The sequence below is a fragment of the Schistocerca americana genome, chromosome 4 (assembly GCF_021461395.2).
Source record: "Schistocerca americana isolate TAMUIC-IGC-003095 chromosome 4, iqSchAmer2.1, whole genome shotgun sequence".
Lineage (NCBI taxonomy): Eukaryota > Metazoa > Arthropoda > Insecta > Orthoptera > Acrididae > Schistocerca > Schistocerca americana.
The window spans coordinates 827035183-827051241 of NC_060122.1; the positions used below are offsets into that span (position 1 = coordinate 827035183).

The 16059-nt window shown below is 42.7% G+C and overlaps 1 protein-coding gene across 5 annotated transcripts in view; it reads right to left on the reverse strand.

Annotated features, from left to right (window-relative positions):
• Positions 1–16059, reverse strand: part of LOC124612565 (zinc finger protein 84-like) — an 83013-nt gene that overhangs the window by 11928 nt on the left and 55026 nt on the right. For all 5 annotated transcript variants that reach the window (XM_047140843.1, XM_047140844.1, XM_047140846.1 and 2 more), the window contains exons 7-8: positions 14977–15112; positions 3837–4041 (exon numbers count right to left, since the gene is read on the reverse strand). In XM_047140843.1, the coding sequence (XP_046996799.1) occupies positions 3837–4041; positions 14977–15112 (341 nt within the window). The remainder of the gene's footprint in view (positions 1–3836; positions 4042–14976; positions 15113–16059) is intronic.

Below are 16059 nucleotides of genomic sequence, written 5' to 3' on the forward strand. Positions count from 1 at the left end.
ATCAATCCATCTCAGCCATGGTGTTCCCCTTAACATTTTATCTCTGAAGTCTTCTTCCACCACCTGTGTGTAGACCTGGCCTTCTCAACACATTACATGCCCATACTGCTTCAAGTCTCTTCTCGTTAATCATATTCACAATGTGCAGCAATTTGTGCAATTCCTGCAATTTGCAGTTTTGCCTTTTTCTGCAGCCATCTCCACCTGCCCTGGTCCAAACATCAGTCTCAGAACAGCATTCTCATATGTCTGGAGCTTGCTTTCTATTTTTTGGGTCAGAGTCCAGGTCTCTACTCTGTACAGGACCACAGGTTGTAATAAATTCCTGTGGATCCTAATCTTTGTGGATTTCTATAGAAGCTGGTACTTGAGCAGCTTTCCGAGTGCGAACCTTGACCCGTTCCCTATTTGAATTCTTGCTATTATTTCCTAGTGTATTTCTTTCACTGAATAATCCCCGAGGTATTTGGACTTTCATACCCTTTCAAATATTTCACTATTCACATTTAACAGTCTGTCATTGTTCTCTTCTTTTTACTACAAGGAACTCTGTCTTATCCATATTCATCTTCAAGCCTGCTCTCATTGCCTCTTCCATTAACACTCTTGCCATCTGACTCACACGTTTCTCATTCTGTGCTATTCAAACTACATCATTCGCATACGTCAGGGTGTTGACCCTTCCACCCAGCTGAATTCCTGTCTCCAAGCTTGTTACCTTTCTCAGTGCTCTTTCTGTAACCAGATTAAACAAATGGACAGGGGGAGGCAGCCTCCCTGTTAACACTTCTCACTTCTGACATATTTCCACTCTGCACCCTTTCCTCTCCTTATCATATTTTTTGCCTGTTCACACACTTTTTGAAATTCCACAAAAAGACAGTAAACTTCTCTGCAAAATTCTCAGCTCTTTGATAGCAGTTCCTTTCCTGCATGCAATTGGTCTATGGTTGACTTTCCCTTTCTAAACCCTTCTTGTTGGAATCCAGATACCTCCTTGACATATAGTGTTATCTACTTCAACAACAATAGTCTCAGGGTCCTTTAAGCTGTAAATAGTAAAGTAATTCATCTCTGGTAGCTGTGTCTTATAGGGTTTTCTTTCTTAAGTATCAGGCAGACGCCAGACTGCTTCCATTCAGCCAAGATCCTTCCTCTCCTCAAAATTAAACAGATCAAGTGGTACACCTCCTCTTGTAGGATCTCTCTTCCCTATTTCAGTGTCTCTGCAAGTATGCTCTCTCCCCCTGGTGCATTTCCGTTTTTCAGCATTTTTATGACTTCTCCTACCTCTTCCGTGCTCAGCAGTTCATTCTCCCAGTTTGCACCATCACTAAATTTTCTCTGTACAATTCTTCCTCTCCTTCTTCTGCTCCTGCTGTGGCAACACAGTTGACAGTTTTGCCCACATTCAGGACATTTTCAAAACAGTTTTTCCATTTATCCATAGCTTTTGTTTAAACTTTGTAAATATTAAAGAAAACTCTTCCTGAGACCCGATAACAGATTACTGTCACCTTGATGAATTGGTACTGTTAATCCAATTGAAAAGTAGTAATTGCTCTTATGGTACACAAGAGAGATACTTATGGCAATCAAATGGCAAACCTAAACTATTTCCTCAGTACAGTCTCCCTGAAAACCCAATGTTTCAGAGTAAACATATCAATATTCTAAAATAATTTCATGGGTGATGAAAGGAATATAATGAATGGTCTCTACCTTTTTTAGAGCTGGATAGATAATAATCTTTGTCCAGAGATAATTCAACACTGCCAGTATTATGGGGTACTGATGTGGAATAGCACATAGACTAATAGCCTTGACCAGGAAGAAGTGAAGAACAATCATGGATTAAATAGGCACAGTAATAGAGAAATGTTATAAAAGTAATAGTATGGATTCTGCACGTAGATGACCTGCTCATAGCTTTTCTCACGTGATATACTTGAACTATGGATGAAGAGCTACAGGCAGATTAAATATTTCTAGATTTGTGGAAAGTATTTGACATTGTGTCCCACTGCAGACTTAACCAAGGTGCGAGCACAAGGATGGAATAGGTTCCCAGATATGTGAGTGGCTGAGACTTCTTAACTAATAGAACTCAGTACGTTGTCCTCAATGGCATGTGTTCATCAGAGACAAGGGTATCATATGGAATGTCCCAGACAAATGTGATAGAATTGCTATTATTTTCTATACACAAACAATCTGGCAGGCAGGCTGGGCAGCAATCTGTGGTTGTTTGCTGATGATGCTGTTCTGTATGGAACGGTGTCATCATTGAGTGACTGTAAGAGGATAAAATATGATTTAGACATAATTTCTAGTTGGTGTGATGAATGGTTGATAGTTCTAAATGTCGAAAACATAAGTTAATGCTGATGTGTAGGAAAAATAAACCACTTATTCTCAAATACAGCATCAGTAGTGTCCTGCTCAACACCGTCAGGTCATTTAAATATCTGAGTGTAGTGTTGCAAAGGGTATGAAATGGAATGAACACGTGACAATTCTGGTAGGGAAGGCAAATGGTCAGCTTCAGTTTATTGGGAGAACTTTAGGAAAGTATGGTTCATCTGTAAAGAAGACTGCATATAGGATGCCAGTGTCATAGTATTATGAAAAGGAAAGTTGCTACTCACCACGTATCACAGATGCAGAGTCGCAGATAGGCACAGCAAATAGACAATCAAAAATAAAGCTTTCAGCCAGTAAGGCCTTCGTCAAAGATAGACGACACACACACACACACACACACACACACACACACACACACACACACACACACACGCAAACACAACTCGCACACAAGACTGCTATCTCAGGCAACTGAAACCACGCTCAACATCTCCACTATTTGGTGAGTAACAACTTTCCTTTTCATAATATTGTTACATTCCATCCTGGGTTTTACATTGTTTGATGGATGCTAGTGCAACCTATTCTTGATTACTGCTCTAATGTTAGGGATCCACACTAGATCACATTAAAGGAAGACATTGAAGCAATTCAGAGGTGGGCTGCTTGATCTGTTACCGATATGTTTGAACAACACGCAAGCATTACGGAGATGCTTCAGGAACTCTAATGGGAGACCCTGGACTAAAGGCAAAATTCTTTTCGAGGAACACTATTGGGAAAGGTTAGAGATCCAGCATTTGAAGCTGACCACAGAACGATTCTACCACCACCAATAGATTTCATGTGAGGACCACGAAGACAAGATATGAGAAATTAGGACTCATATGAGTGCATACAGTCAGCCATTCTTTCCTCGGTCTATTTGCAAATGGAACAGGAAAGGAAATGACTAGTAGTAGTACAAGCTACCCTCCACCATGCACCATATGGTGGCTTGTGGAGTATGTATGTAGATGTACATGTAGATACAGATAGCCAAGAAATATCAAAACAATTTTCTTCAAGAGGCAGTCAGGGAAGGCAACTATGTTTTGATTAAATGAAATAATTAATAAAAAAAATTTGACATACACAAGCTGCTTTTGTATCTGACAAATACCCCCACAGTCTGTTCAATATTTGAGATGCTATCAGAAATGTAAATAGTAGTAGTATATACAGAGACATAGCCAAAACTAATTTCAAAAAAATTTGATCTTAAACTTCTAGAAATTAAAATTTCTAAATCCAGTGAATAAAAATTTCTCAAAGACCAAATTTCACAATACGTTATTCAGTAATAATGAAAATAACGGATACTGGATGCAAAGTTACATTAGAAGCAAATGTATTATGTAAGATATAAATTAATAAATTTTTTAAATATCACTTGCATTTGTACCTTACAAATGTTATTTACATCTACACACCTGAGCATGCAGTCAGAGCATTCATATGGTGACTCTCCTGTGTGCCGCCTCCTATGTTCCTTGAAATGTGAGGGATGTCGAAATTTGCGACCACAGTCCCCACAGGTGAAACGCGTCTGGTTGGTGTGAATTAGCATATGATAGTTGAGGCTATGTTGGCGCGTAAAGACAGAACGGCATAGCCTACATTCATATGGTTTTATACCTGAAGAAAAGACAACATTTTAGAACATTATTATGTTAGAGAGATTAAAATTATATAACAATGAAAACAATCAAGTATTGGTGATTTTTTATTTATTTATTTTTTTTTCTTTTTTCCCCTAGATCTCTCCAGTCCCATTCCTTCACCCTTCTTCCTTCACCTTCAACCCTTCTGCCTGAAGGAGGAGCCACTGGCTCCGAAAGCTTGCCAACCACAACAGTCTTATGTGTGTGTGTGCTGCTGCTGCTTGGTGAGTAGAAATTAAAATTAGATCTATAAATATTTATGCTTCTTTGCACAACAGGAGCATAGGTTTAGTGCACAAGTTCATAGCATTTTTCCACAACAGAAACACATAACAGAGACTATAATCATCAATAATATATTCTCCTTCATAATTTAGAACAGTGTGCTAATGCTGGGGTAACTTATCGATTCTGTGACAGTAGAAATCAAGTGATTCTGAGGCAAAGAACTCCTCGAGTCATGTTCGGAGCGCATTTTCATCCAGGAAGGAAGTTCCTTGAAGGTTGTTCGATAGAGAGCAGGAAAGGTGAAAATCAGAGAGCAGAAGATCAGGTGAATAGAGTGGGTGCAGAATGTCTTCCAAACCCAACTCCTACATAGCGGTTTTTGTCAGTCTAACAGAATATGGGCAGGCATTATGGTGGAGTAGCATCACTTCGTGCGGTCTTCTTGGTTGTTGTTCTTGGATTGCATCTGCAAGATGTCTCAGTTGTTGACAATAAATGTTAGCAGTGATGGCTGGACCTCAGAAAAGCAATTTGTAGTCCACAACACCACTGCAGTTTCATCAGATGCATAACGTTCCCTTTAATTGATGCATGAAGGTCTTTGCATAGGGAGTTGCTGTTTTGTTTGGGCTCAACAGTTCCTTTTGTTACCTTAAAGACATTCTCGGCACCAGTAATGATACAGGACAGTAATAGTTGCTGTTGTTCATGAGCCAATTGATGATGAGCATGCAGAGATGCACATAAGGCCTTTCACAGATTTTTGTAGTTTTGGCTTAGAGCATGAGGTACCCATACATCCAATTTTTGAAACGTCCCCATTGGATGCAAGTGTCGCATGATGGTGGAATAACCATAGTTCATCACATCTGCCAGTTCTCGAGTACACTGACATGGATCATTGTGGATTAATGTGTTTAAATTCACTTCGTTACACCCCAAAGGTCTTCTTGAATATGGAGAGTCACTAATCTCTAAAAGATCCTCCTTACAATGAGAAAACCATTTTCTTGCCACACGCTGTCCACTGGCGTTATCCCCATACATGGTGCACATGTTTCTGGCTGTCTACACTACTGTCACTCCACTACTGAACTCAAACAGAAGAATGTCAGAAATGATCTGATTTTTCCCACTTGGTACTCCATTTTCTGGAGTCCACAGCTTCAGTTAGTTTCTCCAAATGACAAAATGACTAAATATAAACTCAAACAACAACAATGAACTGCGAGGGTAATCCCAAAAGTAAGGTCTCCTATTTTTTTCATAAGTACAGAACTCTGAGTAGCAGTTGGTCATACTGTTATGAAGAGTGCTTCACGCGATGTGTGTAAACACGCACATGCTGCGCTGAGGTGCTCAGTCTTGGCTTGGCAGCCGTTGAGAATGGAGCTCCCATTGGATGTTACCACCAAGTGTGAATTCTACATCTACATCTACATTTATACTCCGCAAGCCACCCAACGGTGTGTGGCGGAGGGCACTTTACGTGCCACTGTCATTACCTCCCTTTTCTGTTCCAGTCGACTATGGCTCGCGGGAAGAACGACTGTCTGAAAGCCTCCGTGCGCGCTCTAATCTCTCTAATTTTACATTCATGATCTCCTCGGGAGGTATAAGTAGGGGGAAGCAATATATTCGATACGTCATCCAGAAACACACCCTCTCGAAACCTGGCGAGCAAGCTACACCGCGATGCAGAGCGCCTCTCTTGCAGAGTCTGCCACTTGAGTTTGCTAAACATCTCCGTAACGCTATCACGGTTACCAAATAACCCTGTGACGAAACGTGCCGCTCTTCTTTGGATCTTCTCTCTCTCCTCCGTCAACCCAATCTGGTACGGATCCCACACTGTTGAGCAATACTCAAGTACAGTTCGAACGAGTGTTTTGTAAGCCACCTCCTTTGTTGATGGACTACATTTTCTAAGGACTCTCCCAATGAATCTCAACCTGGCACCCGCCTTACCAACAATTAATTTTATATGATCATTCCACTTCAAATCGTTCCGCACGCATGCTCCCAGATATTTTACAGAAGTAACTGCTACCAGTGTTTGTTCCGCAATCATATAATAAAGGATCCTTCTTTCTATGTATTCGCAATACATTACATTTGTCTATGTTAAGGGTCAGCTGCCACTCCCTGCACCAAGTGCCAATCCGCTGCAGATCTTCCTGCATTTCGCTACAATTTTCTAACGCTGCAACTTCTCTGTATACTACAGCATCATCTGCGAAAAGCCGCATGGAATTGCGTGCAGTTATTCAGTTTTTGAACACAAAGGGCACTGTGCCGATTCAAATCCATCGCCAATTGATGGAAGTTTGTGGTGAGTTGTGCATGAATGTCAAAAATGTTCATACATTGTGTAGAGAGTTTGCAGCTGGTCAGACCGAAATTCACGACAAACAAAGGAGTGAGAAACCGGCAATTTCTGAAGAGACAGTGTTGAAGGTTGAGGAAAGCATGTGTGAAGATCGACGGATCACCCTGGATGATCTCTACACATTGGTTCCTGAAGTTTCCCAGAGCACCGCTCACAGAATTTTAATGAAAACAGAAACACTGAACTACCGGAAGGTGTGCGCAAGATGGAAGCCACGCATGCTGACTGAGGATCACATGTGGCAACGAGTTGATGCTTCCCGCACATTTCTTCACCGCCTTGGAGCCGAACAGGACAACTTTCTGGACTCAATTGTCAAGAGTGACGAAACCTGGGCATACCACTTTACATCCGCGACCAAGCAACAACTTTCTGAACAGCATGGCGGCAAGCTGGTATGACATGAGCACACGAAAACTGCCACAGCATCTACAAAAATGCATCGACAGAAATGGTGATTATGTCAAAAAATAGCAAAATGTTCAACCTGTAAACTGATGTAAGCCATTGTAGAAATAAACAGGTCTATGTACTTATAAAAAAATAGGAGTCCTTACTTTTGGGATTACCCTCGTTCAAATAATAAAATGACAATCAATAAATAAACCCAAAGTAACTGCAATATCAAAATTCAAAACAAAAATGTCGCAACATAATTTAGTAGCACACGATTTACACATAATAATAATAATAATAAAGTGGAACTCCAGTTAACTGAACGTGGACCAACAGAAACTCAGGTTATTCAAAACGCTTCAAACACTGCAAATCGAAAAAATTATATTTTACTGCATGGGAATAACTCAAGGGCAAAAGTGTGCTTAGTTATTGGTTGGTTTTGCTATGCTTTAGGGCACAAAAACAACTGGGGTCATATGTGCCCAAGTCAAAATTATAGAACACGAAGACAGAGAGGAGTTAAAAAACTACTATGTGTCAGTCCCAATTGACATAATAGAAGACAGCTAAAAACAGGCATGTGGGAAAAGGGCTAAAAAAGACACCACACAGAAATGTAGGTCCAAAACTTAAAATTAAATGGCCTTCGCCATTTTGCTTTGGCGGATAAAAAGTAAAACGTGCTTTGGCGGATAAAAAGAAAAACGCGGTCAACAGCCTGTGCGTCATTTGCTAACACGGATATTAACTCAGATGGCAAACCCAAATGGGAACGTAAAAGGTTAAAAAACGGACATGCCATCAGTAAGTGGTGGACAGTTAATACTTGGGCGCAGTGTGTACAAAGTGGTGGGATAGCGCCACTTAGGAAATGATGATGGCTAAAAAGGCAGTGCCCAATATGCAGCAGAGTTAAAATAACCTCCTCCCAGCAGGAGGGCCAAGAGGAGGTAGAGTCCAGCACTAAGGGATGAATGGTGTACAGCACACATAGACTTTGAAGGGCACTGAGTGAGTCTGAGCAGAGGACACAACTGAAAAGGCTATGTCACTGGATGTACTCCATGGCCTGATACAAGGAGAAGAGCTTGGCTATAAATACTGAGGACTGTGCTGGAAGCTGATATAGACAAGGATGTCAATGACAAAGGCACATCCGACAACACAGTCAGTCAGAGAGCCATCAGTGTACACAAACTAACTAACACGAAGTGCCATGTGAAGGTCACGAAACTTAAGGCGATAGACCGAGGCTGGAGAAGTGTCCTTAGGAAGCGAATGAAGGCAAGGTTAACATAGGCCGCTTCATGAAGCCAAGGCGGTGAAGGATTCACACCCACCAGGAAAGGTGCAGGTAGTGTGAAGTTAAGCCGTTATAGCAAGTGATGAAAGCAGACTCCAGGAGGTAACAAAGAAGAAGGACGAGCCCCATACTCACAATCAAAGGAATCATCAAAGGAGGAGGCATAGGATGGGTGGCCACACATGGAAGACAAACGACATGTGTACCTGCTGAGGAGAAAGTCACGGCAGTAGGACAGTGACAGTTCAGCAGATTCAGCATACAGACTCTTAACCAGGCTGGTGTAAATGGCGCCCATGGCCAAACGGATGCCACAATTGTGGATAGTGTTGAGATGGCTTAAGAGGGATGGGTGTGCACACGCATAAACAAAGCACCCATAGTCGAGTTTCGAACGGACAAGGGACCGATACAAACGGAGGAGGGAAGGACCATTAAGGACACATAGGCCATTGAGCAACTGCATACAGCGGGCTGCCAGGTAAGACACATGGGAGGAGCAATAGTGTTTCCTATCGAGCATGAGAAATTTCATTGTTTCAACAAATAGAAGGGCAACAGGCCCAAGATGTAAAGATGGCGGGAGAAACCACTTGCTTCGCCAGAAATTCATACAGACAGTTTTGTCAGTGGAAAAGCAAAAGCTACTGTCAATGCACCAGGAGTAAAGACGATCAATAGATCACTGAAGATGCTGCTCAGTGACACAGGTCCATGGAGAGCTGCAATAAATGACAAAATCGTCAACAAAAATGGAGCTGGAGATGCCCAGTGGGGAGGTCATGATCGGGTTAATGCAATAGCAAAGAGGATGACACTCAGGACGGAACCCTGAGGCACACTGTTTTCCTGGATAAAGGTGTCCAACAAGGCACATCCTACATGCACCCTGAAAATGTGATATTTTAAAAATGCCTGAAGGAAACAGGGCACGCAGCCACAGAAGCCCCAAACGTAAAGCGTACGGAGGATACCAGTTCTCCAGCAGGTGTCGCAGGCCTTCTCCAAATCAAAAAACACAGCCACAGTCTGGGATTTCTGCAGAAAACCCTTCATGACATGGGTGGACAAAGTAATGAGATGGTCAACTGCAGAACGCCATGCTCGAAACCCACACTGCATTCGTTAGTAAATTGCGACACTCGAGCCACCATACCAGCCAGGCATGAATCATACGTTCCATCACCTATGCTAATGCAGCTGGTGAGTTGGGGCAGTAGCTAGAAGGAAGGTTTTTGTCCTTACTGGGCTTAGGTATGGGTGTGACAGTGGCTTCACACCAAAGTCCGTGAAATGTGCCCTCTGCCCAGATGCTGTTGTATGTGTTAAGCATAAAGTGCTTGCCCACAAGAGAAAGGTGCTGCAACATCTGAATGTGGATGGCGTCTGGCCCTGGGGCAGAGGATCAGGATGAACTGAGAGCATGCTTTAGCTCCCTCGTAGGCAGCATTGTAGCACTCATGATTCGGAGAAGAGAAGGGTATCGCCCGAGCCACCTCCGTACTCACAATGTTGGAAGGCAGGGTGATAGTGGGAAGAGCTTGAAAATTCCACAAAATGGTGGCCCAACGTGTTTGAAGGGTCCATGATAACATCGTCTGCTACTGTGAGGCCAGAAATGGGGGAATGGATCTTGGTCCCAGAGAGCTATCAAGGTTGGCCCACACGAGAGAGGAAGGGGTGGAACTGTTAAAAGAACTAGTGAATGAAATCCAGCTAGCTGCTTGTCATCCTGAAGAATGCAACGATACTTCATCTGTTTATAATGAATGCAGTTCACCACCGTATGACGACAGTGAAAACGTGGAAAGCACGTCTCTGTGTGCGAATTGCATCGCGGCATGCCCCAGGCCCCAGTCCACCAAGGGATGGAGACACGATGTGGTAAAGAGGGCGTGCGAGGAATGGAACATTCAGCAGCAGTAAGGATAACATTGGTAAGATAGCCCAACTGGTCATCACAACTGGGAAGGGACCACTCAAGATGATGGGCAAGATGGGTGGTGCAGAAGATAGGTCCAAATAGGAATAGGTGTGTGAGGAGTCAGAAAGGAAAGAGGGTGCTCCAGTGTTAAGGCAGAAGAGGCTGAGAAGGTCAGCCAAGAAGGCACCTCTCTGACAGGTCCTGGGAGAACCCCAAAGGGGATGATGCGCATTAAAGTCACTGAGTAGCAAAAATGGAAGAGGTAGTTGCCCAATAAGCTGAAGGAAGTCTGCCCCGGTGACATCGAATAACGGAGGGACACAAATGGTACCGAGGGAAAAAGTCAGGCGGGGAAGGAAAAGGCGAACTGTAACAGCTTGAAGAAGGGTAATCAGGGAGATGGGTTGACTACGGTTGTCATCCTGTATTATGAGCATGACGCCCCATGAGATGGAATGCGGATCTCAGGGAGAAGGTCAGAACAAATCGGTAAGTAATGTGAAACCTCGAAGCGGTTGTGAGGGCGCAATTTCGTTTCATGACAGCAGAGTACAAGGGGATCCTGTGAAGCTAAAAGCAGCTGTAAATCCTCTTTGTGGGACCAAAGGCCATGAACGTTCCATTGGAGGACAGTTATGAGGAGTAAGAGATGTGGAGGTGTCAACTCGGCAGATGCCGAGTGACAGCCGGTGTGGAGCGATGCAGAGGTCGGCCGAGCTAGGGTATCTACATCTACATCCATACTCCGCAAGCCACCTGATGGTGTGTGGCGGAGGGAGAAATGTGGTGACACCATCGAAAGGGACCTTTTAACTGGTGAAGGAGAAGACCATTTGCCTTTGGTGGACTTCTTCAAGCCCTTCCAGTTAGAGGAAGACTCAGGTGCTGTTTGGCTGGAGGGACAAAGGAAGTCTTCACCAGAGTACTTCTTCTGTCCTTTCCGGCCTACCAGTTGTATAGCTGGTGGCTTCGCCCCTTGAGGTGGTAGTTTGGTGGCTTGTTGCACAGCTGGACAGGGAGATAACTATGCTACCTTGACACTGCGCGAATTCACAACCTCGGATCAGAGGTTGTGTGTCTGCTTGGCCATGTCCTTCATGGAGCGAGGGGTAACAAGAACACAACTATAGGTACCAGACACGAGAACACAGGGTATGTGACTAACCAGTAACTTGTGAGCTACTGGGTAAGGCACCTTTTCCTTTACCCGGATCTCTTGAACAGCCCACTCACCAAGCAAGATACATGCAACAATCCCGTGAGGAGGGGGGCATGGCCACCATTACAGTTGATACAGCGGGGAGAAGGAGGTGGACAATCGCCCTCGTGTGAATCCCTACCACAGGTGACACATTTGGCTGGGTGTCAACAAGACGTTCTAGTGTGGTCGACATGATGACACTGGTAGCAACACATTGGGTTCAGAATGTACGGCCAGACTGTGATAATTTCATAGCCTGCTTTGATCTCGGATGGAAGTACCACTCTATCAAAAGTGAGAAAGAGAGATCGGGCAGGCACTAAGGAGGAATCAACCTTTTCCATTACACAATGGACGGCAATGACACCCTGATTAGAGAGGTAAGATTGGATTTCGGCCTCGGTGAGACTGTCGAGCAGCCTGGTGTAAATTACACCACGGGAAGAATTCAGAGTTCTACGGGCCTCGACATGAAAAGCGTAACTGGGGAGAAGCGAGGCAGCAAGCAGTTGTTGTGCCCTACCATCAGAATTGGTCTTGAAAAGCAAAGTGCCGTTCCGTAAATGAGAGCAGGGTTTCACAGGGCCAGCAATTGCATCAATACCTTTTTGAATAATAAACGGATTGACAGTGGTGAAGGACTGACAATCTTCCGTATGTGAGACCAGGAGGGGCCGTGGTAAGGCTCTTGGAATCATTAGCCTCATTATGTTCAAGTTTTGTAGACGTGGAGTGGGAAGATTATTGACTCATTGCAAGGAAATCTCCCATGATTGCTAGCGTCTCCGATGGTGCGCTCCTTCCAACTGGAGGCCCCTTGCACAATGGGGCACACCCGCCTTAGGTGACTGTTCACACCTCAGGTCACACCTCCCGAACATCTAACAGAGGGACCAATCGGCAATTTGGAAAGGTTACAGCTCAGGCGATCTCCCCTCATTGGGCCTGGTCTGTACCAAGGGGTATGCGTGAATCCTCTCTGTAGACCTGGGCCTGGGAATTACACGTTACCCAGTCACCTGTTACACGTCAGACGCATGGGCTGGCCTTCAGGGGCGCACAAGGAGGAAGAAGAAAAAAGGGAAATGAGGATCCTCAAACACCGAAGCAGAGGAATGGGAGGAGAAGGGAAACAAATAAAGGAAAAGAGAGTGAAAAACAAAGGTGAGACTGTGCCTATGTCAGCGACAGAATGCAGAACATTCCCAATAATACCTGAGACTTTTCCCCAAAGGGAGGGGAAAAAGAATAGCAAGAGAATAAACATGCAGCACGGTAGGGAAAAAATGCTGCAAAGGCTGGGGCCCTGTGGTAGCCAAGCACAAACCCACCAAAGGGTGATGAGCCCCCATGGTGGGGGGGGGGGGGGGGGGAGGGGTTGCTCAGTTATCAGTTATGGCTAGCGGGGAGGGGTAAACACATGAACTTGAGTTGCTTCTACAGCTACCTGCTCACTAGTCTAAATATAGCTACACTGCCAACAAAAATGCAGACAGATTGTTGTACGCATATTTTTGTGCTATGGTAACTAAGCAGACACGTTATGATTACTTTCACTTATAAATTAGTTGGTAACAAACACACTGAAAAAGGAAAATTGTTGCAGCTCATTACAGAGTCGGTGTTTCTACCATTCAGATTTTCTTTTAATGTAAGGGATTGAAAACCCATGAAGTCAAGATTGCACATGAAACCATCTTTATTTGGATCAATCCAAATACAGATTTCATGTGTGATCTTGACTTTCTGGGTTTTCAATCTCAAACACAAAAAAATTCACAGCAGAGATCACAACTATGGTTGACAATGCCAACAAACCTGACATTTCAGAATGGCTGAATTCTAAATCTATATTCGAGAACAAGCTGTAAAAAATCTTCATAGAAAGATACTGCAGGAAAATGTTACAATGTCAGCTGAGATGTCAGGTCAGGAATGTATTTTATCCAAGCTCTGGGTGGTTAGACAGGTTTAAGAACAGATACAGCAATTGGCAACTGTATGTATATTAAGAGAAGTTATCTACAGATCCAGACACAGTTGATGTTTACAAAACAGAGTCTAAAGATTACACCGAAGGCTACACTAAGGACCATATTTATAATGACAATGAAACGGGTGTTCATGTCAAGACCCTGCCTACAAAAAGAAACCTCAGCTTCCTCAAAACAAACGTCTGCCGCCAGGCTGCAAAATGAAGATTGAATGGTGCCACAAGACATCACTGTATTTGTTCTCGTGTGTGTATTTGTTTATAATGTTAAGCCCAAGCACTACGGAACTGCTGGTTGCTGAAAACATGCGCAGCCCATTGGACTACAATCGCTGGCAGCCAGAGTATCTGCAATTTGTAGCCATCCACCCTGTACGGGCAGTTGGGATGTTTAATTATTTCAATAGCCTCCCTAACTTGGTGCTGCTGCATCCAGGGCTGCTGAGTACATTCTAAGGCTTCTTGAAAACTGGCAGACCAGCAACATTCCAGGTGGTATTTAGCTATTGCTGGTTTGCTGTGTAGATCCCATTGCATGTAGTGTTCAAAATTCAACACACAAGAGGTAACGAGTCTCCTCCATTTCAGCAATGCAGATGTCACCACATTCACATCAAAGTGAGTAAGCACCTGCAGTGTTGAGAGCATCTATGGAATCTTTCATGGGATTCAACAGATCTCTGATATCGCAGGTACGCTGAAATATAGGTTGTAGTTCCTCAAAAGCTCAAGATCTTGTCTACACAGTTATTGGCTCCTCTCATATATGGTGAGAGAGAAACAGGGAGTTGTTCTCTTGTTCCTTTGTTATTCTGTCTTAACTGTACCTCATAACTTATTGTATGTTTTTATTGTTTTAGTCATTTGCAACATTAACTCATTCTCTTAGGATATGTAAATGCTCACATTCCAGTAGAGATTTTTGGAAAGTATGATAGCTATTAGTCTCAACAAAGACTCCACCATCATCATCATCATCATCATCATCATCATCATCATCATCATGAACTCCCACATTTTTTCAGTGTGATTGACTAATGGTGTGCTTCCAGGTGTTTCCCTGGCTTCTTGTTTCCATTTTATGCACAATATTTTAACAGACGATCCAGCTGTTTTCCTCATGAAACATGTTTCATGTGACCACAAGGTCAGCCGGGTTCAGGGTCCGTTATGTGCAGTCGCTACTTGGGGTCCTAAATGGTTAGCAATGACTACACCTAACAGCAAAACCCACACCACCTGAGGAAGACAGCTGGATCAGCTGTCGAAATGTTGTGTATATAATGGAAACAACTCAGCACAACACCTGGAAGCACACAATTAATAATTATTATTACTACCATTAGCAATATTACATTTAATATACTACTGCAAGACCAATATTAAAGCTAAGATGTCAGTCTGGCTATTTAAATGCAAAAAATTGTAAGTAAAAATAATTAAACAAATATGTACACTATTTCTTCATTTACCTGCATGGCTCCTGTAATGACTGATAAGTGTTGTAGGAGCAGTGAATGTTCGTGGAGGGTTGCAGATGTGGCACTCTAATGATTCGACAACATTTTCTTTGCGCTTCATTGAATCAATCATTTGGATAGCCATTTCCTGAAATAATGACTCTATTAAGAATAGTACATGTTACTCTCTTTCATTATAACTGGTTGAAAAATACCACAGCTTTTGGTATTACAATTCTGGAATAATTTTTTCTTCTTCTCTTCAAAACAATCACAAAAATGTTGCGCATCTTCATTTAAGGACAGATGAAGACAAAAAGAGTAAAAGTAAGCTCCTATTCCAGATAAATGGTTTCTTCTGCCACTTGTGTCTCACTTTACTGTAATAGCCACAAGTGTATAAGACATGGCAATGATTTGTTTTATATTTTCTGCTTATTTGCTTCTCCTGAAAGTATGAAATTCAAAAAGCTTTTACATAGAACTAACCAAACATTCCAAGTTCTGTGAAAAAAATATAAGTTATAAGGTCGGAAGTCATAATTTTTTCTTTTTACCAATGTTTCACTGTTGTTCGATGGAGAAATCTTCACAATATATATGGTGGCTTTTAAGTTCTTAGTGAATGCTTATTTTTTGTTACAGTTTGAAAGGGTGCTGTCCTTTTTGCCATTTTGATTTTCAGTAAGTACTGGTCATAAATGTGAATTAAGTTGTGAATTTGGTAACAGTACTGAACTTCTGAGATATTGACATAACCATATTCTTTGTAAGACTGTGTATGAGATCAGATACGTTGGTCAGAGTAAGGCAGAGAGTAGCAGTCAGTGTATGCTGGACAGTCTGGCAATGTACTTGGTTTGTAATAAATGGAACCTGGTGCACCCTATAATGGAGGCAGCATTATTTAAAAGGGATTTTGTAATAAGATGTTTTGAGTAAAAATACTGAGGAAATGAGATTATATTTATGGAAAAATGATAAAGTCAACTTTTAAGGTAACCCAGCTTTTTTTATATACTCGTAACTGTGGAGTTTCTTGCTGTTAGAACACTGTGTACGGTTAAAATGGTTCTGAGCACTATGGGACTTAAC